This window comes from Pyxicephalus adspersus, chromosome 6 (genome assembly GCF_032062135.1).
Source record: "Pyxicephalus adspersus chromosome 6, UCB_Pads_2.0, whole genome shotgun sequence".
Lineage (NCBI taxonomy): Eukaryota > Metazoa > Chordata > Amphibia > Anura > Pyxicephalidae > Pyxicephalus > Pyxicephalus adspersus.
The window spans coordinates 13,436,544-13,459,511 of NC_092863.1; the positions used below are offsets into that span (position 1 = coordinate 13,436,544).

A 22,968-nucleotide genomic window follows, 5' to 3' on the forward strand; every position below is an offset into this window, starting at 1 on the left:
CTTGTTGACTCTGGGACTTTGTTCAGTAGGCTATGCTAAGGTGCCAGTGTTAGAGGTCATCTAGCTACATTCTAAACATATTGACACCATTTAACTTTGTCCTAAATACTGTACAATTAAGCAGGAGAAGGATGTTGATACAATATACCTGTTGAGTCCATATTTTATTTTACTCGTCTGTGTAGATGATACGTTAGACATACTGTATCTTTCATGTTTTAATAGTGGCATTTCAACAAGGGACTTTTTTTTGCAACCTCCTTGCCTGTAATGATGCTTATATATCCATTTATTATTGCTGTGTTTGTATACCAGTGGTGTTTGTAGCCCCTTCTTTATTCAGTGTGGTGCACAGTCATTTACTGTGCTTCAACAAATGGGCATCATGTTTTGTTTCATGACAAAAAAGGTAGGATTAACTATAAAACAATGCAAGAAAAACATACAAATGCAGAAAGATGTCTTGCTTACAGTAACCTGTTTTATTTCTCCAATGTGAACGGAAACGTGTGGGCACGAAGACACTTCTGTTTTGCCATTTTTGTAATAAATAATACCCAGTATTTACAATCAATGTTCTTTATCTCAGCTGTTCTGTGGCAGACAAGGATATGCAGTTCTACATCATATGGATGGTGACAGAGCTCCTAATGTTCAGAGTAAGGCCCATGTCACAGAGCGAGTCATTAATAATGACCACTTACCAATAACAGGATGGCTATGCAAGACTGGACAGAAAAACATGCTGGCAAGTGGCCTTCTGCATTTTTTTCCTTGTGAGGTATCAGTGCAGCAACCAACACTACAATTCTGTAACACGCTTTAGGTCTAGTGCTAACCAAATATACTTCTGTGCAAGGTTCAATGTTGCCTTTATTGCGCTAGTCCAATAAAGCGCAATAGCTGGTTCTTCTTCACCAGCTCGGGACACAGTAGATCAAAATTTTTTTTTAGCTTAAACAATTGTAGTAAAAAGTGAAAAAAGTCTACCTAAAAAATAAATGTTACTAGGTAGGAGTGATGCTTGCAAACAACCACACATAGAAAGTGGAGGAAATAATAGAGACAGAGACAAATGGAAGGGCTGGGGGTAACGGATTGAATAGGTAGCCGTTCAGGGCAGGAGAACACAGCAGAATATGAAAAACTTTAGTGGCACAGCCATACATCAGTAGGGTGCAGCTAAAGGCTACAGAAGAGAAAAAAAATAAGACCGAGAGGGGAGAAATTAGAAACTTCTGATCCAGACACACAGGAAAGGGGTCCCACCCTCACATAACCAATGGGTGAAGTGAGAGACTGCAGAGATACAGACACAGGGAGGGGGTGCAGTGAATGGCTTTAGAGATATAACCACACATGGAAGGTGTTTAGTGAAAAGCCACATGGATAGAACACCATAGGAGTGAGGTGCAGGGAGAAACTGGATATACGGCCACACAGAAAAAGGGTGCAGTGAGAGGTCATAGATATATGATCACATAGGGAGAGCAATGAGAAGCTCCAGAGACACAGCTAAAAACATGAGGAGTGCACTGATGGGCAACAGGGACATATGAAGCATAAAAGGCAAAGTCTCTAGGTACAACTAGAAAACATACTGGAGAAAAAAAAAACACTTGTGTTGCCTCGCCAGTTGCATCCCTCAACACAGCACCGATAAATATTCCTAATTTGCAAGAAGGGCAACTAAGGCTAACCAAAACCTCAACACCTTTACAAACTTGGATTTAGTCTGACCGATGTTCCTGGTCTGTTCTGCTATGACACTGAAACTTAATATAGTATACCTGAATACTGAAACATAAAAAAGGATTGTAAAATGGCCAAACATATTGTGCCGCAATGTGAACTTCAGAATAAGTAAATACATTAAAGCCACCCATTACAATTCAAATAGACAGAGCTCCCTATAAATAAGGTGTCTCTCCTACCCGAACCACAGAATTCTCTCCAGATCATAGAAATTGTCCATAAAGTCTCTGGAAACCAGAAACTGTAAAGAACAAGATGGAACTGTTGTCAGGATTTTACTGCCTAAATATTTTTCATTGGTGAAGTCCATACTTCAAAGAATACAGGAATCAGGGAATGGTACAAAGTACTAGGTAAAATGTTTTCGTATCGAGTCTATTTTTTTTTTCCTATTTTTTTTTTTTTTTATTGATTTTTGTGCATAGGAAATCCAAACTTAGAATCTGTGCTCGGTTTGCTTAAATTCTGAGTTTAAACAACTGAAATCCAAGTTGGAATCAATGTGATTGTAACTCTCCAGCCACCTTGAAATACTAGTACAGTGATTTGTAGGGATAATATGCCAGAGCAAATAAGAGTATCTGCAGAAAGAAAATGTGAACCCTTATGAATTGGGAAGTAACGTAACCCTGTGAAACATGTTGGATATTGCTTTTATAACTTGAAATGTATGTAAATATTTTTTTAGTTTTGGATAAAATAGGGAAGGGTAGGACATTCATTTTTACTGCTGCCCTGGTGACAGTTGTCATTGTCACCAGCACGGTGGCTCGGATGATAGCACTCTGGCCTTTGCACCGCTGGGTCCCAAGTTTGAATCTCAGCCAGGACAATATTTGCATGGAGTTTGCAGGTTCTCCCCGTGTTTGCGTGGGTTTCCTCCCACGTCCCAAAAACATGCAGTTTAATTGGCTTAACCCAAAATGACCTTAGACTGTAATAAAGACATATGACTATGGTAGGGACATTAGATTGTGAGCTCCTTAGACAGACAGCTAGTGACATGACTATGAACTTTGTACAACGTTGCGTAATATGTCAGCACTATCTAAATACTGTGTAATAATAATAATAAATGATATAAAAATGTGACCATACAGGGAAGTGCAAAGTGTGAACCAGGCCCCTATAACCCCCTTAGCCACAAGGTATTCCTATGGGGGCCCCAGGTCGGTTTGTGTAAGTGAATTCTGCATAGGGACCTTACATGACTATGTACTTTGTACAGCGCTGCGTAGTATGTCGGCGCTATATAAATACTGTGTTATACTAATTGGTATAAAAATGTTACCATACAAGGAAGTGCAAAGTGTGCACCACCCCCCTATAACCCCCTTAGCCACAAGGTGTTTCTACGGGGGCCCCAAGTCGGTTTGGTGTAAGTGAATTCTGGATAGGGACATGACTATGTATTTTGTAAAGCACTGCGTAATATGACGGCGCTATAAAAATACTGCGTAATATTAATTGGTATAAAAATGTGACTCTTCATGGGTGGACATAGGGAGGTGCAAAGTGTGCCACTGCACAAGGGCCCCATTATCCACAAGGGGGTTCCTATAGGGGCTTTGTACAGCACTGCATAATATGTCAGCGCTACTAATAATAGGGACCACCATAGCTATTCTTCTTTTGCATTCCCCAAAAAATGTTAGTCTTATACTAATAATTTTTTTAGTGTTTATATTGTCCTATTTACACTGACAGATAAACAGCTTTTACAGCAGAAAATTTACCTCAAACTACTGAAGTAACTGTAGTACTGTAAGTCAAGGTACTGTAATACAATTCCCAGAATCCTTTGCTACACTTCCCCCGGAAGAGGCTCGCACTGACTGAGGGAGGCTGAACTTCCGGTGCCGCTGCTTCCGGCCCGGAAGAGCTGTGTCAGGGTGCAGGCATAGGGCAAGATGGCGGCTGCAGCTGTGGTCGAGTTCCAGAGAGCTCAGGAAATGCTGGGGACCGACAAATCGGCGAGTATAGACATCCTACAGTCTATCGGTGAGAGCGCCGTACCGGCAGGGCGGGGGAATCGTCCTCTGATAACAATAGAAGGGGGGATAAGGGGAGCCGGGCTGTACCACTTTACCTGAGGTGGGGGGAACCGGTTGCCATTGTTCTAGCTGTGTGCTCGGTGGTGGGGGATTTTCTTGCCAGCTATGAGCTGTGTGTGTATGTTTATGATAGATTTACTGATATTAGTCACATGGGTTATATTGGAGTGTTTGTGAATGGCTTTGTGTATGAATGACAGTGTGGCCTAAAGAGAACCTGTCATCATCCTGTCATAAAAACTGATAAGCACACAAAACAATCTAATGTAAAATTGGTAAACAAGAGCCAGTTCCCTAGCACAGCCCTCCTATTATGAGAGTGGCTAATTTCTATCTGTGTTGCCCCAGCTCCTCTGCCACTTCCACCTTCATGTTTATGAGTAGAGTGACAGCTCTGAGTCAGCCAAGGTGGCGCCACCTAGCTGCAGACTCAAGGTTTGTGGCTGTGCATAGATAATCTTATGGGAAAGTTTTTGTTAAAATGAGTAATCTGGTGACAGGGTCTTTTTGTTGGCTTTATATTATAATGAAAACTTTATTGACAGGATATGAAGACAGACATTGCTGAAATTCAGGGCTGTGGAGTCAGAATTGGATCATTTTTCTGGTACCCAATATTTGTTTCCACCTCCCCAACCCTGCTGATATTACTACTTACCTGGCTCCGATCTAATATTATTAAACAGGATTTATGTGGCTCCAACATTTTGCATAGTGTTGTACATTAAATAGGGGTTGCAAATGACAGACAATACAGACACTGACACAGGAGGAGAGGATCCTGGCCAGAAGAGCTTACAATCTATCTCGGATTTTCAGGAGATGATGTATTTTGCTAATGATCTTTTCCTTACATATCAGTCGTTGTAGATTCTGAGCAGATACACCGCCTCCTAATGAGTGGTGTGTATGGTGTGTACTCCATAGGGTGCTTCTGGGTGGTAATGATAATTATCTAGATATAGATATATAGAAGAAAGTATTTTAATTGTCCTAAGAGACGTATTCTATTTACAATATAAGTGTTCATCCCAGCTCCTTTTAGCTGGGCGCACCACCCGGCTGTTTTTGAGTGGTTACTGAAACGTTGGGTCACAGTTCACCTTAGAATCAAATTCAAGCTCCTGTGCTTTTACTTCAAATCACTCCACAGTTCTTGTCCCACTTACCTCTCTGACCTGATAGACAAATACTCCCCCAACTTCTCTCCTTGCTTCTCCATTACCCTACTAATGACTTCCTCACTGATAACCTCATCACACGCACGGCACCAGGACTTTTCTAGAGCGGCCCCGACTCTCTGGAATGGTCTCCCTCGTCCTATTCGCCTTGGTCCTACTTTCTGCTCATTTAAAAGAGCCTTTAAAACTTGTCCACCTGTCTTCTTCTGTCTCCTAAATCCTCAGTACTTCCCAGCAACACATATCTCCCCTCTTATTGTGTGTTACTTCCCCCACCTCTTAGATTGTAAGCTCTTCAGGGCAGGGTCCTCTCCTCTTCCTGTATCACTGTCTGTATCTGTCATTTGCAACCCCTATTTAATGTACAGCACTGTGTAATATGTTGGCGCTATATATATCCTGTTTAATATTAATAACACGTCCTGCCACCCACATACAGCTTCTTCCCACCCAGCTTAAAAAAAAATTCTGGGTGAACACTGCATACCGTCATTGGGGACAACTCACAAGTAACATGATCACTTAAAGCGGAAGTAAACCCAAAACAATAAAATCACACTTGCCTTCTATCCCGCAGATCAGTCTATCCGTCGGGAGGTTCATTCTTTCTGGTCCTGCGTTGTCCAGGTGTCCCGCAGAGGGAGCGCCAGGCGCCTAAATCTTCGTCTTTCTTTTTTTTTTTTACGTTCTTCCTTCATCACCCGATCTCGCTGTACGCAGGCGCAAGATTGGGTGACGTAGATTGGGAAAAAACTTGCCGATCTAACTGCGCATGTGTGAGATCAGCAACTTTTTTTCCTATTTATGAAAGGGCTTCTTCTGCGCATACCAGAGATGCTCGGGCATGCGCAGAAGGAGAAGCCAAGAGCCTCCCGGGATGCATGAGTAAGTATCCCGAAAAGCCTCTGCGTTCCCATTCATTGTGGGGGGGGAAGGGTGTTGCACTTAAAAACACTAACAAACAAAAGTTTTATTTTAAATAAAAGGGTTGTCTACCCTTTTATGTAAAGTGAAAATTTTGAGTTTAGGTACGCTTTAAAGAGCAAAAACTGCTCTGAACTGATGCTACAGGGAGCGAAAAAAAAATTAAAAAGAAAGAAAATATAAAGTGGCCAAGAAATCCCATGGCTATGGCTAATGTCTATGGGTGGAGCTCCTGAGGGGAAGAAGTAAAACTTTAGGTGTAAACAATTTCTCTGGTTTTTCTATGACTTACAAACTATTTAAACAAACTGTTTGGGTTTCTGCTTAGGAATGGACAGCTTGAAAACCACAGCAGGGGGTACTTGGAAACATTGGGTTCTAGAGAATTGTGATTTAGTGAAAATTACTTTAAAGCTTTGTTACTTCTTTCATCACATATGTTTAGTATTATGTATTGGTAAGCTGCATCTGAACGCTTTGTTTTCTTTGCAGTCAAGCGAGATATCCAGGAAAGCGATGAGGAGGCGGTACGCGTCAAGGAGCAAAGCATTTTAGAGCTGGGTGGGCTTCTAGCCAAGACCGGACAGGCAGCAGGTGAGTACAGATCATGTTTAGAGCAGCCTGTTAACATTTTAAACTTTTATATTTATGCTAGACAGCCTGCTATGCTATAGAGCAGTGTTTCCCAACCAATGAGCAGTTTGTGCATCTCAAGTCAGTTTTACTGACACCAGTGATCTTTCTGGCTATCTGTAAGGGTGACATTCTTACCACTGGCCAGCAATGTTGGACGTACTCTTCCTACTGGCCACCACACTAATGTTCTTTGAGCTGTAGATATAGTAGGGTTCCCTGAAGGATATGCCAAGGGACATTACTGTTAGTAGTTCTGGAGATCTCATGCTTACAGATGTTGATAAGCCAGCATAAAAGCAGAAATAGGGAAAAAACAAGACAAAAGAACAAGTAAAAGAAAAGACATGGCTGAAATGTTTAGATACAGCAAGCATGTGAGGAAGCTTCTGGAGGGCAGTATCTACAATATGAAGCTAAGATTTAGAACAAGCTTACATGACTCATGAAATAGAGATAGGTAATATGAAAACTAACCTTATAAAGTATTAACATACCAAAAGAGTAGTTAGCACTTGGAACAGACCTCCAGCTGTGGAGTATGTAAGTAAATATAAACATGCCTGGGGCAAACACGGATCCTGAAAGGATGGACCACTGGTTCTTTCTCTTCTTGTCACTCATTTTTGTTATTTCCACTTTGCTAAGTTAGACCTATTGTCAGGTTTTAAGTTCAGTTTCTGTCAGTTTTTCTGTCTGCCTCCCTATTTCTGGTGTCATGCAGAACAGAATGAGAAGGGGGTTTATATTCTCATTCTGTTCTGCATGACACCAGAAATCTCAATTGACAAAACACAGTTTAGTCAACCTTTTTAAATTACTGTAATTGGCAGTTTATTTTTAGTACTACCTGTGTCCCGGTCAGAATATTTCACTTAATTTTCTGTTCTCACCTGTGAAATAGAGAGGAAGTGAAGTGAAATCCTCCCATGGAGACCAAAGAAAGATCAGTTATTATAAGTTGTTTTTAAACTGTTGCAGAATAGCAATACCAGGTTGACAGGTAGTTAAAACCCCTTCACACTGTTCTCTAAACTAGGGAAATGTATTGGCAGGATCTGTAGCTAGCAGGCTTCAAAAAAAACAAAGAACATTCTTCAATTGAGTGTTGATTCCAGAAATGACCCAAGTGTTTGAAGTGTCCCCAATGTAGAACTTCAGGGGCCCTTTATGCAAAAGGAGTAAGAGCTTGGTTGTGTCTGAGCAGCTCCCTTGCATTTGTCATTTGGAACCTATGGCAAAGACCAGTTGACCTATGCCTTAACACCGATCACATGGTGTGAAGAGCGATCAACCGTGTTGGAAAAAAAAAAATGTTTGATCTTTAATCAACTTCTAAATAAAACTTGCAGCATGCTTTCACAGCAGGTTATAGGTTTACTAAAAACCCTTTTGTGACCACAGGCCTTTCATGCCTAGAGGTCAGTTTACTTCTTTATAACTCTCATAGACCCAGTTTGCCTACTTTTTTTTAATATATTTTTTATTGAGGTTTAACAGTGGTACAAATTGGAATAACGGTTGCTGTACAGAAACACTTTAAATAACAATTAACAGTACATTGGTAACAATACACAAATAAATTCTAAACATTTAACATCATACACCATAGACCCACAGAACAGGGCTTACTCGATATCTATAGGACGGTTATTTTCCCATTTCTCTACCCAAAAACCAGGTGCTGTGGCGGAAACAATTGTATAACTTTATTTTTGTAGGTGTGTTAAGTGTGGCAATAAAGCTTTCCCAGGTTTCAAAGAAAAACTGTGTTTTTGATTCTTTATGCATGGAAGTTTCAACCCATTCCATCCTAAATAATTCTTGCAATTTAGCTAGAAAAATACGCAGTGTTTGGGGATTAGCTTCCAATCACCAATTGAGTATAGTTTTCTTGATTACTAATGCAAGTATTAGAGCTAACCGTTTTGCTCCCTGTAAAAACGAAAACCTGTACTCTCCACCATCCTAAAAATCACCCATTCAGGGGTGTATGGGACATAATTTATCAGTTATTACAGATATAACATATAACTTGGCCCCAGAAACGCATAATACATGGACATATTTTTAATATTTTTAGAGCCTTAAAAACGTGTAAGGGTTTTAGTTGGTATATTATTAGTATACGAATACTACTCACAGCAGACAATACAAAAAATGAAATCATGCATTGTAGTTGGCTAACAATAAAACCTTTTTAGACTCACCAGTTGACGGCACCACATTGGCATTCGTTTGCCTTGGTGCTGCATACATAACTAGATATTTTGGGGCAGGAAAGCCGATATAAACACAGCGGCAGCTATTATCACTAGATCTATGCCTGGAATGTAGCATACCCAACACGTTTAAAATGACATTGGTGTGTTTATAGTGTACCTGAACCCTAGATAACTTTTTTTTAAGTTACAGTTTTTCCTAGGTTCTCCCTGGAAGCATGATTATGTACATATAGCTACTTTGTGTATGTAATGCCTTGTTTCCCAGATATATGCTCGCTTCCTGATTGTTGATTTTGTATGCAGCCCTGAACCTGTTTTCCTCCCTCCTATGTAATTACATAGTCACTTACTTCTCTGATGTATCCTTGGTTCAAATGTAAACAAATGTGTTAACCTTATACTGGTTGCATAAAATTATAGCAATTTCCTCCCCAATCTATAATGTTCTCCACTTGCTGATCTGCTGCTAATGGTCACCCTGTAATACAGAGTGCAAAGTGGAGCTTGCTGGATTGTTATATTTACCCCTACACTATTCTTCCTAACACCGTGCAGGGGGATAGTTTACTTTTCCTTGTTGTTGTAGATGATTGATCACCTCCAGCAATCTCTCACCCTTCTTTGTCCCATTGGCATACATTATTTCTGTCCAAGCAAAACAGAGCTGCTGCCTTGACTTCAAAGAACCTTTCTTTCTCTGTGTTCTGGGGTTTCACCTCCATCAGTAAAAACCTCCCAGAAGCTGCCCCTGCAATCATTTTATAAGCCTTGGTGTCACAGGTAATAAAAAAAGCTACCTGCAAGGTAAAAGAAATGTAATGCTAAGACATGACCCAGATATTGTAAATGTGGTTAATGCCTGGGTATAAACTTTAGGAGATGCAGGTTGTGCCTTTGCTACCTAGAGAATGAAAAAGCAGGAAGAAGTATGCAGACAGAAAAAGTGTGAATTCCCATCCTCTATGTATGTTTAAAGCCAGTGATCTATGAGAAGGTGAAGTTGGGATCTGGATGACAGCGCTGGAGCCTACAACTCTGCGCCCATCTACGCTGCCTCGTTCATTACTGGGTGTATAGTCTTACGTTTCACATGCCCGTTTATTTTGACATGCACTTGCATTGTTTTCCAGTGCTCTTCCAAGCAAATTGGGTGTCTTTTTGTTTGCATGGTGCTGAGAGTCATGTGTATTTGGTAATTAGAAATAAATGGGAGCACACCCCGTAACACCTACCGTATGTTAAATATATGAATGGTTCTTTAAAACTTGGCAGCCGTGACACCTAACATATCAATTTCCACAGGAAATTTGGTGTGTTTTTTTAGGGTCAAACCGAAGTTGTCATAGCTGGCGTCTTGCAGTCTCCTAGTTTGTCTGTTGTGCATATCAGTTTCTGGTTTGCGGCCTTTTATGACACAGCATTTTGGTATGTATTTTTAGTCTATTAGTCACTGTCAAAGGAGAGATTTTCCATTATAGTGATGGAGAGGAGGGATCACTACACCAATCCAGGAAGTCCTATTGAACAAAACATGGCTACTCCTTTTATACGGAATTGTTTTCAAAGTGACTTTCTATATTGCCATGTGTTTATAAACAATGTTCTGACCTAACTAAAAATATTATATCACATTTATATCACAAAGTACTTTGTGATATAAAATACACACATTAATCCTGGTTATAAGAGATTGGGTAGTTTTAGCTTGGCCTTTATATCAAATAGTTCATAATGAGGGTTTTATGAATTATCTATACTGAAAGTCAAGGGATCAAGGGGATTAATATTAATATTGCACAGTATTTATATAGCGCCGTCATACTACGCAGCTATAGTCTATAGTCATGTCACTAACTGTCCCTCAATAGGGCTCACAATCTAATGTCCCTACCATAGTCATATGTTAATTGTCTTTATGTAAATTAATCTTAAATACAATCTAAGTTCTATTTGGGGGGAAGCCAAATAACCTAACTGCATGTTTTTGGAATGGAAACCGGAGAACCCAGTGGAAACCCACATGGAGAGAACCTGCAAACTCCATGCAGATAGTGTCCTGGCCAAGACCCAGCACTGCAAAGGCCGAAGTGCTAACCACTGAGCCACCGTGGGAATGCCCAAATATGCCTGTTTGGAGGCATACGACCCATGAAATTACTAGACCTATTAAAGTATTGCTGGGGTATCTGCAGAGAGCTCAATTGCTATTGATGTAGATACACACTCCCAAAACAAAACTCCAAAATTAGCCTAACCTTACCTAACCTTGAAGTGTTTGTAAAGGCAATTATTTAACGGTAAATAAGGTAACTGTTAGACCTTCTGTTATATTTTATTGCGGTCTATCTGGGGTGATTCACCCCCTTTTATTTATCCTGGTGACCACTGTCATTAAAAGTAAGGAGAAATACAAAAAAATAGATAAGCTTTATGTATATTTCAACACTTACCATAAAAGTAAAACTGAACCCTAAAAAAAGTAAACCCCCAAATTTAAAACTTACCTCCAGTCCAAAGTAAGCATTAGAAAGCAAAAATAGGGTCAAACATAATGGGGTCTTTTTATAAAGCAGTGAATCTGACAGTAGTAGTGGAGAATCCTTTAAGTCCATGGCAGTAATTGATTCTAAACCAGGTATCATAAAAAGGTTCCCCATTTAGAAGATTTCCTCTTTGTTCATTTTCTAGTGATGGATCAATATTATAGATTTCCAATCCCTTTCAGTCCTGGGGATACCTGAACGCACAGTGAATTTCTCCAATAAGAAGTTTGTTTTCTTTATTCTCTTTTTCCAAAACTGGAAACAAAAATAATCTATTATTAGTTTGTTGGTTGTCCTTACTTGTTAACATTGTCCTCCCTGTTGTCCAGCTCCTCTCTTGTTTTTTTTTTTTTCTTTGCAGCATTCATCTGATTTTACTATTTTCCTTTCACAGAACTTGGTGGACTCCTGAAGTATGTGCGTCCCTTCCTCAACTCTATCAGTAAGGCCAAAGCGGCCAGACTGGTTAGGTCCCTCCTCGACCTCTTCTTAGATATGGAAGCTGCCACGGGACAAGAGGTGAGTGTGAAGTCTCTGATAAATGTGTAATGTATTGTATTAGTATGGGAATCTGCAGTAGATATTTACTACAGTGCAGATAAATGAAAAGCTGTGATAATACTGGTCATTGGTTAACTTAAGCATGAGGTCCTGGTTTTGTAAAATGTTCTAAGAAATAACACAGTGAGGACAGGCCATAAAAGCCCTTTTCTGCTTCATATTGTATGTTTTCATCAATTCTTTATTTTGCCTTCAGGAGAGGGTGCTTTGGGCACTTTGTTACTAAGAACCCAACTTTCTTTGACTTGTTGGATAGCCAAACTCCACCATTCTTTTTTCCAGTGAGTGCCATCACTGGCCACAGTGTCATTGCAAGGTCTAACCACAGTGAAACTAAATCAGGGAAGGACAGATTACGTTTTTTTCTTGGTAATCAAGGTAACCGCTAACACCTTGTTGTTTTAGGTATATTTTATTTTACTTTAGAACACCGCACTGGGTTACTTTTGTCATTTTAGGTATGAAAATATATCCTAAACCCAAATCCTTTATGCAGCTAAAACCTGTCATAGTTTACCAACCCTACTCTTTTATATAACTTAAAAAACTTTGACTTAGTTTATAATTTGAGTTGTGGCTTTAGTTAGTGGAGGTTGAGAATATGGGTCAGAGGGTGTTGTGGGTTCACCTAGCACCAGGTTCCATACCTCCAAAATGCAAAGTAGCGGGCTTCAAATGGTGAACTATGAAGAGTACGTTTGTAACCAGTAGTATTCTCTTCCAGGTGGAGCTGTGCTTGGAATGCATTGAATGGGCCAAGGCCGAGAAGAGGACCTTTCTACGCCAAGCACTGGAGGCAAGTGTTCCAATGATGTCTTGGAAGTTCAATAAATGACAGATTTTTAACATAAATTAGGATTTTCAAACTTCTACCAATAAATCCAATTAACTTTGACCTCCTTCTAAATTCTTTTCATGTTTGTTTTGAAATATGTTTTATTGTATAATTTTTTTAGTGAATCTGTTGTAAAGTTTTTTCTACTTAAATCCTCAAACTTTCTGCTTCAGGCTGATAATGCTAAGAAACTTTCTGTCAATGCAATTTATGTCAGCCTGTCCTGCACACTCCGTTGAGTGGCTTTTCGGCTGTTTATTAAGGGAGCATCTGCAGCTGATCGACATTGCTGCTGCTAATTTTTGAGCAGCTACTTAGCGTTTTTAGCTTAAGTATTTAAGTAAGTATTTGCTTAAATTGAATGTGTACAATAAGATAATGTTAAATATATTGAAAATGATTTACATGAACTTTTATTTAGAAATCCTGTATCATACAGCTATAACTTTGTTATTTTAGGAAATTATTATATCAGGTATATATTATTGAGAGGTTTCCTCCTTTCAAGGCTTTATAAAAGTGCCAACCCCAGTTGGTGATAAATTTCAACAAAGCACAAAGGGAAAAGCAAGTTTATGTCTTCAAAAAAAAGCAACAAAAGCAAAAAAGTTTGTTTAGTTTAAGCAATTTTGTATATTGCAATATTGATGTCCCAAAATAATTTCTGATGAAATTAGGGTCACTTGTATTTCCAGCTGACAGGGAGGTGTATGTTAGGAGAAATGGGTTGTATAGCATATAATATGGGAGCCTATGTTGGGATAATAGTTATAGATGTAATGAAAAAGTTATTGCCAAATTAATTGGCCCATGTATATATATATATGTAAAGTGTACAGATATGAGAGCTAATTGTACTTGTCAATTATGCAGATTTGTCACCTGCGGCACCTTTTGTACAGCACTGCATGTTGGTGCTGTATAAATATCTTCATAATATTAATCGTAATTATCTGCTTTTTTTTTTAGGCTCGACTTGTTTCCCTGTATTTCGACACTAAGCGCTACCAAGAGGCTTTGCAGTTAGGTATGTAATCCAGCAGATGGCAGTTTGCCTTTATACTGTATCTTGAGCATCGGTTAACATCGCATCCCTAACATTGAGTAGGTATCTTGCTTTTATGAGTATAGAATTTTAACGCACATTATGAGCAATTGAAAAGGGATTCCCTTGTTTTTACAAATCTGTGTTTAATAAAGAGTTGTTTTCCTGTTTAGTGGAATAACTACCACAATTTATAAGCAACAAGCTAAAGACATAACCATGTTTTTAGCATTCAGTGTCTTTAAAATCAAGCTGCTCTGCCATAGAGCAACTGAATTTTTTGGCATATGTTTTAGAAACCCAAAACATCTCCTTAAAAGCAAGTTAATTTTTAGCTATTAGATAAGGAAAAACAGCAAGGAAAGAGAGGATTTTTAGGCAAAATATATTATTGTATTGTATCAATGATATATTTCTCATACACAATACAAATTTTACAAGTAAATAATTGGTCTTGTTGAGCCATTTGTAATCATAAATAGACTGTAATGCACTGGACTTCAACCATCTCAACATACAAGGTACAAAGCATCATAAGCTTGGAGTGTACAGTAAACGGTAAAGAATCGCATACGCGAGACCCGTGGTACCCAACCCGTTTCGGCCGATTAAGGCTTCCTCATGGGTACATTTGCATTACATAGGCATGTACTGAATACAGTCTGAGTATATTATAAACACAAGTGGGTATATACATAAATTACAGTACACAGAACATTTGTAACATGTTGACATGCCCATAAGCAATTTATGTATACATTATTAAAATAGATCACAATAATAATAATCTATTTTAATTACTATCCGGGGTTGGCAAAGTGCCCTATGGAAGAGCATTTATTTAAATCTATTGATATTTCCACCACCCCAAAAATTTATACTTCTGATTTTTAGCCAATGCCAAAATGGTTGAAATACACCTGTTAGGAGAGAATTATGAATGCTGCCTTGTCTGGCCTCCCGTATGATTGTTCAGTCCCTGGCTGTGTACTGGCTTCTGTACTGTTAAAGTGTAGCCCTGAATGGTGGAAAAGAGTGTCAGAAGATAAATCTTTTTCTTGGCCAAAGAGACCTACAGTGCCTCTATCATGAACTTCTACATATAGCAGCCTATTTTAACTTTAAACCTTAGCCTGTACTAATTGACTCAACCAGGGCAAATAAACAGAAATCCTAATATTGGGGCATAGGGTGGAATAGGGTTGAAAACTGGAGCTGTTGCATGAAAAGGGACAACTTATCTTTAGAGTAGGTCAGGTTTGTAAACTGAGATTTGATTTCTTTCCACCAAATGTAAAATGAAATTAAAATTTATTGTATTTCTTTTTATATAATAAATAAATAGCATTTTTGTTTCAACATTTTTGCAACTCAAACATGTACTAAATATTTTTTTTTTTACCTCACAGGATCACAGCTCTTAAAAGAGCTGAAAAAAATGGACGACAAAGCACTTTTGGTGGAAGTTCAGCTCTTGGAGAGCAAGACCTACCATGCCCTTAGTAACCTACCTAAAGCCAGAGCAGCGCTAACGTCTGCGCGTACTACGGCCAATGCCATCTATTGCCCACCTAAGCTGCAAGCTGCCCTGGACATGCAGTCAGGTTAGTATCTTTCTCAAGGTTTGTCACTGAGGATAAAGGTAACAAGTATGGTTTGAGCCTTAGAAACCATTAGGAAAGTGTCATAAGAATCATGGAATTTTTTGGGATGTTTAATGCATATGCTTTTTTAAAGTAACCTCTGCTATACATGCAGAATTTTTTAAAGGTTAAAACAGCGAGGCATGTTTGTTTCTGCATGTAAGTACAGAAAAATGCTGTTGATCAGTCAGGGGTCCTATGTGCACCTAACATCCAGTATTAAGCATTCTTCTCTTCCTCTGCTGTACTAAAATCCCAGGTAAAAATGTCAGCCTAATGTATTGAGGAGAGAAGAAGGTGTTCTTTGGTCCAGCAGGTGAAGAGATTGGTAAGACTGACATCACAGAGACAGTAAATCCAACGCCCTGGATTTCAAGCAATATGTTTCTGAAAATGTGCAATATAGAAAATATGTCCAATGCATTGTACATTATTTTTTTTTTTTTTTTTTTTTTCTTAAGGTATAATTCATGCAGCAGAAGAGAAGGATTGGAAAACAGCTTACTCCTATTTCTATGAGGCTTTTGAGGGCTATGATTCTATTGACAGTCCTAGAGCTATAACAGCACTGAAATACATGCTGCTGTGCAAGATAATGCTCAACACGTATGTATCCCTTACCTTTCTTCATATCATGTTTGTGGCACAGACCAGTTACTTTATTGACTTTTGTACCGTGTAAGGTTTTCAACTTCGTTGTACCCTGCAATAATTGTATGTTTCTGCAGTCTCCTTATTGGGGGGAGGCCTGGTAGTTTGTCATCAATTGCAGAATGGGAAAATCTGAATTGATTTCAGCCATTTTTTTCCCATTGCTTAGACTCTCCTGATTATCAGTGTAAATGTGTCAAATGTAGAAAGTTTGTACAGATTTGAAACCATAAAGCTGTCCATAAACTATCTTTGTACCTTCTCATTTGGAGTTACAAAACCTATGCTATGAAGTTTAGGCCATATTCACTAAGCTGTAAAGCATGTGTTTATTGCTATAATAGTCATTGATGTCAGCCTTATGACTGTTTTTTTCTTACTGCTTAAAAAAGGTCATTATTTACCATAAAAATAGTCATAGCTTACTGAGTTAAAGATCTTGTCCCTCCACTACCAGCAAACATTTATTATAGTGATGTGTGTGTATTTTTTTTTGTGTGTTTTGTTTTGTTATGGCATCTAAGCCCAGATCCTGTATGTTACTGAGCACCAGGATCTGATGTAATGAGCTAGATTTTCTGTAATTAGCTGATTTTCTGAAAGAAAAATGGAGTTTGAATTGTGATTTCTATCAGGGCCCATCAAGATGTTGGTGTTCTGTAAAAAAAAAAAAAAACAAATTCAGTTAAGAATATTTCTGTGGGTTTTACATCATTGCTTTTCCCAACAGACCAGAAGATGTTCAGGCCTTGGTGAGCGGAAAATTGGCCCTTCGTTATGCAGGGCGGCAGGTAAGCAATGGCTGGATTTTATTACAATGGTCAAATAAAAAAACAGTATGGTCTTAAAGCAGCTCTAGACATGTTTGAAACAAAGATGTCATTTGGATTTTGCTTACAGAAATCTACGATGCTAGAAAAGTTTTTGTCAAAGTGATTTTTGCATATAGCAACTGGCAATAGTAGAACTATATGTATTTTGAACATCTGTGTACAAATCTCTGCATTATTTATTGCTTTTGTTTGTATGCCTGAAGTACTTTGTGGTATGGTATGGATTATTATCTTACCACCGAGCAGTTATCTCAATGCAAACTGCTTTTTAGAATAGATTCAACTTCAAAAGCAGAAAATGCAGCATAATGAATTAAGGAAACATACCATATCTGGAAGTTAAGCAGGACAAGTCTATACATAGACTCTGTTTTCTCCAATTGCTTTATTGCAGTTTGTTGGCTTTTGTCTTGCCTTTTGTCTTGCCTTGTCTTGCCCCTTGTTTTGTCTGACCATAAACCATAAAACCCAAATAATTTGATTTTATCCATTTTATTACTACTTTAGATATTAAATGTGATTTAGATATGATACTTATAAAATGTTATGTCTTTGCCTTTCAGACAGAAGCACTAAAATGTGTAGCCCAGGCCAGCAAGAACCGCTCCCTTGCCAATTTTGAGAAGGTAAGAAGCACTTGAATGACTTATGTTTGGAGGCAAGATGATGGCAAATAAATACAAAAATGCCCCATCTGTTCATTTTATTTTATAGGCACTGACAGATTACAAGGCAGAGTTACGGGATGACCCCATCATTAGCACTCACCTGGACAAACTGTATGACAATTTGTTGGAACAGAACCTTATCCGGGTCATTGAACCTTTCTCCAGAGTACAGGTAAGACATTAGGGACATGTGGCAGGGGAAGTTTTGCCCTAATTGGATGAATAGTATGAGGAAACATTGTCCTGTTGGAAAACAAAATATCTCTATAGATATAGAATATAGAAACATTTCATCTTTTTGGCTTATACTAAATGTCTAAATAGCTTTGGTCATAAACTGAGAAAATACATGCATCTACTGAAGATGTAACCTACTAATATTTAGGTAAAAAACACTTGTAAGCTTAAAGAAGTAGTGTCTGCAATCTAGCAAATGCTTTCCCCCCTACAGGTAAACTCTAAGCTTACAGGGCCCATTCTTGAAAACAGAATCCATATATATATATATATAGATATATAGATATATAGATATAGATATATATAGATATATATATATATTTTTTAACACTGCATAGATTTAAAGATAGATGTAAAGCAAAAAAAAAAAAACAGGTAGGTTTCTTTATTATTATATTAAATACTATATACAATTTTGTTTTGTTTTCTTGCAGATTGATCACATATCCAGTCTCATCAAACTGCCAAAGGTGAGGTATAGTCATCAGACAGCTTCTAAAAAAGGCAATGGATGTGCTTTTGTTGTATTGGCATTTGCAAAAGCATTTGACTAGCATTTACTTCTTGTAACTGCTCCCAGGTGCCTAGTGCTTGCCAGTAAGCGCTAGGAAGTAGTAGATGCCTTGGTTTTCTACTGCTAGTGTGAACAAAGATTACATTATTACACTACTAGAATTTAGGTGGTTACACGCTCTACAAAGGAGGTGAAATAATGATGAACATATTCCCTGACGCTTAAAGCAACCAATGTAAAAGACTTGAAAAGAAACCAAAAAGAACGTCAAAAAAGTCAATTATTTTTAGGATTTTTTTTATTAGGCAAGATTCAGTTTCTTATCTGGTATAAATAATTGCTTGTTTGCCAATAATGTTTTCCGGAGTCAGCACTGGCCACTGAGCCATCCATGCATATCACCAATTCAGCTTCCAGTTTTTGGTGACCTTATATTGGCATGACTAAAAATCTTATTTTCATATTTGTTGGAGTCCATGGTATGCCTTCTCTTTAGATCTCTGCTCCACAATTCTCCTGTTATGCAAAGTGACCCAGTATAGATCTCATCCCGCTTGACAAAGAGTACTGAACCCCCAAAACATATTTCCATTACCGTAGTAACATGCTGGAAACTCCCAGGACTTGCACACAGCTATCTCAAGGATTCTCAAGTCTCAAGCTCTGGTCTATTAGTCGTCACACATAAACATAATCCTTTCATTAAGTGCATTTTATTAATTTTGCTTTTGCATGCAAGTTGTTCTTAATGCAAAAAAGTTACTTCACTTTTCTTCTCGTCTATTGGGGTTACTAGTCCCTCACAAAGCACCATGCCCCCCAAAAAACCCACCCTTTGAGCGCATGAATACAGGCACCACCCATAAATTCAAAGTCTATAACATTTTGGCTCTAAAGAAACCGTTTCAAATGCCCAGCCTGTTTTCACCCAGGGCTTACCAATATGTATGTTTTTAAAGTTTTAATGCGAATACATTGATTAAATGCCATACTATTCCCATTCCAATAATATATAGTCTGCGAAACGTGTTGGAAATCAAAAAGTAAGAAGGGAAAATGTTGATATGGTTAAAGGTGGAATTTTGTTGGTAGCATTGTGCCCAAATTTTTTTAATTTAATATGATTCTAGTGAGTTACAACGAGTGTCATTTTGTTCCCGGAAAGTCCTTTAACCTCTTACCAGAAATGTATGTCTAGTATATTTATTGTATGGGACATGGCACAGTAAAATACACAATCCAACCCCATCAGAATCTAGCTTTCAATAGGACTTTGAATTCCTACTTAAGGGCCACAGTAGTAATGTTTTGGAGAAAACAAGTGCTTTAATAGAGTTTGACATTTGCCTTTTACCTTATATTGACTTTTTTTTTCCTTTTCCCTAAACAGCCTGAGGTAGAACGCAAGCTTTCCCAGATGATCCTAGACAAGAAATTTCATGGTAAGTCACCAAAATTGGGTTACATTGGCAAAATCTTTTCACAGCAACTTTCCAAACAGCAAATCTTGCATGGAGGGGAAGGGTTTATTATGTTGATACGTTTTGGCTAAACAAGACATTCACAGCCATCTGGGCTGACTTTATTAGCAAAACATTGCAGGGGGATTAACAGAAGCTCAGAAAGCGGCCTGCGTTCTAGCGATAAGGGATCAAGAAGATGGGAGCTCCCTGGAGGCCATTTAAATACTTGTTATATAAAGAGCTTAGATGATTCCAAATTGTCATTTTGCTTTTATACAATAATGGGAACACTGTCTGTTTTGACTACAGGCAGTGTGAAAGTTAGGGCCAGACTCTTCACAGCATTTCTACAGCTCAACGATCTGGTGCCTGTTAAAGGGACATGGTGAAGATTTTTTGAGCAATTTGTTTGTTCTGTACATATTTTCCTTTATTGTTGTCCAAACGAACACTTTTTTTTCAGTTTTATGTGTACAGATATGAGTTTTATATGAATATATTTTGGTTTTCATCAAACAGGTGGAGCCCTAAACTTTTTTCAACTTTCATTCTTACCTGTTTTTTTACTTTACTAGAACCAAAGTTATATAACTTTGTAGTTAAAGATAAAATCCAGGCAAAATGAATGTTGTATGAATACAAGGCTTGTGTCCTTTAAGCATTTCCTCCAGATCAGATCTGTTCAGTTATCAAACATAAAAAGTTTCCATTTATACATATTGTTCACTTATTCTCTGCCCTTGTAGTTGTCTTTAGTGGGAGGACCTGTTGGGTCTGTCCTTCATTCCCTTTCATGGTGTTCCTGTTTTTGACATTTTTTGAGTGGTCTGTGGTATCAGGAGTGGGTTAAAATGGAAAATAAAAATGTACCCTTCGCTACTTTTACTAAAAATCAAATAACATCAGAAGTTCCATGTTAAGATGCTCTTTAAGGTGCATTTTTCTTTTGTTAAAAACTAAAACTAATAAGCAGGGTCTTTATCAATAACTTTAAATTGGTGTGATGAAAACATTGCAGATACATATGTCATGTATATACTGTGAAAATAAGATGACATTGCTTGAATAATCTCTGTCTGCTTTCCAGGAATCTTAGACCAAGGAGAGGGAGTCTTGATAATTTTTGATGAGCCTCCTGTAGATAAGACATATGAAGCTGCTCTGGAAACTATTCAAAACATGAGCAAAGTGGTGGACTCTCTGTACAACAAGGCCAAGAAACTTACATAGGTAAGCAATGTATAGGGGGACTTGTATTTGCAAACTGACTGTCTTCAGATTATGTAGCCCAAGTTCACATTGTAGGCAACCCTAATTGCTTTCATAAACTAGACTACTATAAAAACTCTGGTGGAAATTAAAAAGGTGTGGGTTCAGATCTGAAAATGTATTGTGCAGGTTCTCATTTTCTGGAATTTGCTGCTAATCATTTATAAACACTTATCTCCATCTCATTGCACAAAAAAAACAATCTGCATTCTCAGAAGTTCCCGTGGACTTTCAATATACTAATCATAAATTATTAAACAAGGTGATCATGGCTCTTCTTAAACATGAGAGTAAATGCAGTCCCCACCTTTCCTATCCATCGACTATTGACCAGTTGTGTGGTGGTGATCCTTTAATGAATTATACTGCTGAAGTCCTTAATAAATGCAAAATGCAATAGTGCCATGCTCTATGCTGCAGTTTATCGTTTGTTTGTTATATTTTTACTTGGGGGAATAGAGAGATCCAGTGGGTTCTTGTATTTTGGGTTGAAGGAAGTAGCAGCAGCAGGACATTTCACAACAATGCTGTCATATATTGGTAGAAGTGTCACATACTAATAGTTATGTCTAGCATGTCAAACTCTCTTTGAAGGCTGCTGCCACTTCTGCTTTTCAAGCAAAACAGGATGTGCTCACTGTATTTCTCTTTGTTGTGTAATGTGTGTCCTTCATGTAAGGATCATGAGAAAGTTGTTCAGTGATATAGCTGTGTATGTATTGCTGAGATAGGTACACATAGCCAGGCGAGTAGCTGGTAAGAATTAATAAAGGGAGTCAGTAGCTCTCCAGTGTTCTCTGTGGCCTCATGCATTTGCAGTGCAGACAAAAGTAATATGATGAAAGCTTCCATAAAGATCAGTAGCATTGTACCTTTATAAAACTTGTACTGTTTCCATTTTACAGGCCATCTGAAAGCGTCGGCTCTTGAAGAAGCAGAACAGGAGCAGTGGACACCTCTCTTCCTCATGTGGGATGGTGGAAAACGGGCAGGGGGCACCCAAGGGAATACATTTTTTTTCTTTTTCTTTTTGCCCATCTTTTGTTGTCACCAGAAGATTTTAAAGTTATACTGATGGGTAACTCATATTAGCACTTGGGCCCCTTCCAGGTTCTGGTTTGAGACATTTACTTACTTTGTCCACTCTCAGCCATCCCAAGTCATGGGGTTGGGGTAGAACATTTTGCTTGTTTTATAGGTATTTTTCTGTGTATTTATCAGGAGTGGGGATGCTGGGAGGGTCTGCTAGAGCTTAGCCAGGGCCCCCAGGAGCACGCATACATAGCACTCTACCGCTCTTGTCCGTTGTAACATACACCGGCTTTCAGGAGCCCGGAAGGAAGCTTGTTGGGGCTCATGGTTCAGCTTCATCAGGGAGCCTTCACTTCTGATAAATAAACGGGTTTTCTGCTTGCAGGGATTTAAAAGTTTTTGTCGCTGCTCCTGTTACCACTTCAATAAGATGTGCCCCCCGGCTCTGATCATGTTCCTTTTGGGTTTCAGTGTCCCACAAGAGGTGCACAAATTCCACCCAGCTGACCAGAGTATATCTGATGTTCAGATGTGTTCCAATAAAGATCCTTTTTTTTTCTTTTTTTTCTTGTCTTTTGTGTCTTTTCCGCATGCTTTAGCTGATTTTATAGGGATGACATTCCAAATGGGCCAATGCAAGAATTAAAATGATCCTTATGTGTAGACTTGTTTATGACATACTTTAGGCTGTGATTGTGGCTTGTTCACAATACCTTTATTTGTGTGCAGTTTTGTGTGTTTTAAATGAGTGAATACAGTGTTTTGCCGCTTCCTTGTGTGCCAAAACATTTGTTCTATACAATTTTTCCGGGCTTTAACTTGGAAGAAAAATTTGCAAACTGGATGGTACCGTGTTTCCCCGATGATAAGGCAGGGCCATCAAATAAGACAGCCCTTTTTAG

The 22,968-nt window shown here is 38.4% G+C and overlaps 1 protein-coding gene across 1 annotated transcript; it reads left to right on the forward strand.

The window, feature by feature from the left end:
• The first annotated feature begins 3,604 nt into the window (after positions 1-3,604).
• Positions 3,605-22,629, forward strand: PSMD11 (proteasome 26S subunit, non-ATPase 11). The gene is made up of 14 exons (XM_072414628.1): positions 3,605-3,756; positions 6,407-6,508; positions 11,710-11,834; positions 12,601-12,672; positions 13,681-13,738; positions 15,166-15,360; positions 15,861-16,005; positions 16,781-16,841; positions 17,447-17,509; positions 17,598-17,723; positions 18,223-18,258; positions 19,693-19,744; positions 20,853-20,995; positions 21,940-22,629. The coding sequence occupies exons 1-13, from the start codon at positions 3,666-3,668 to the stop codon at positions 20,993-20,995; spliced, it is 1,269 nt and encodes a 422-aa protein (XP_072270729.1). The 5' UTR covers positions 3,605-3,665; the 3' UTR covers positions 21,940-22,629.
• The last annotated feature ends 339 nt before the right edge of the window (positions 22,630-22,968 follow it).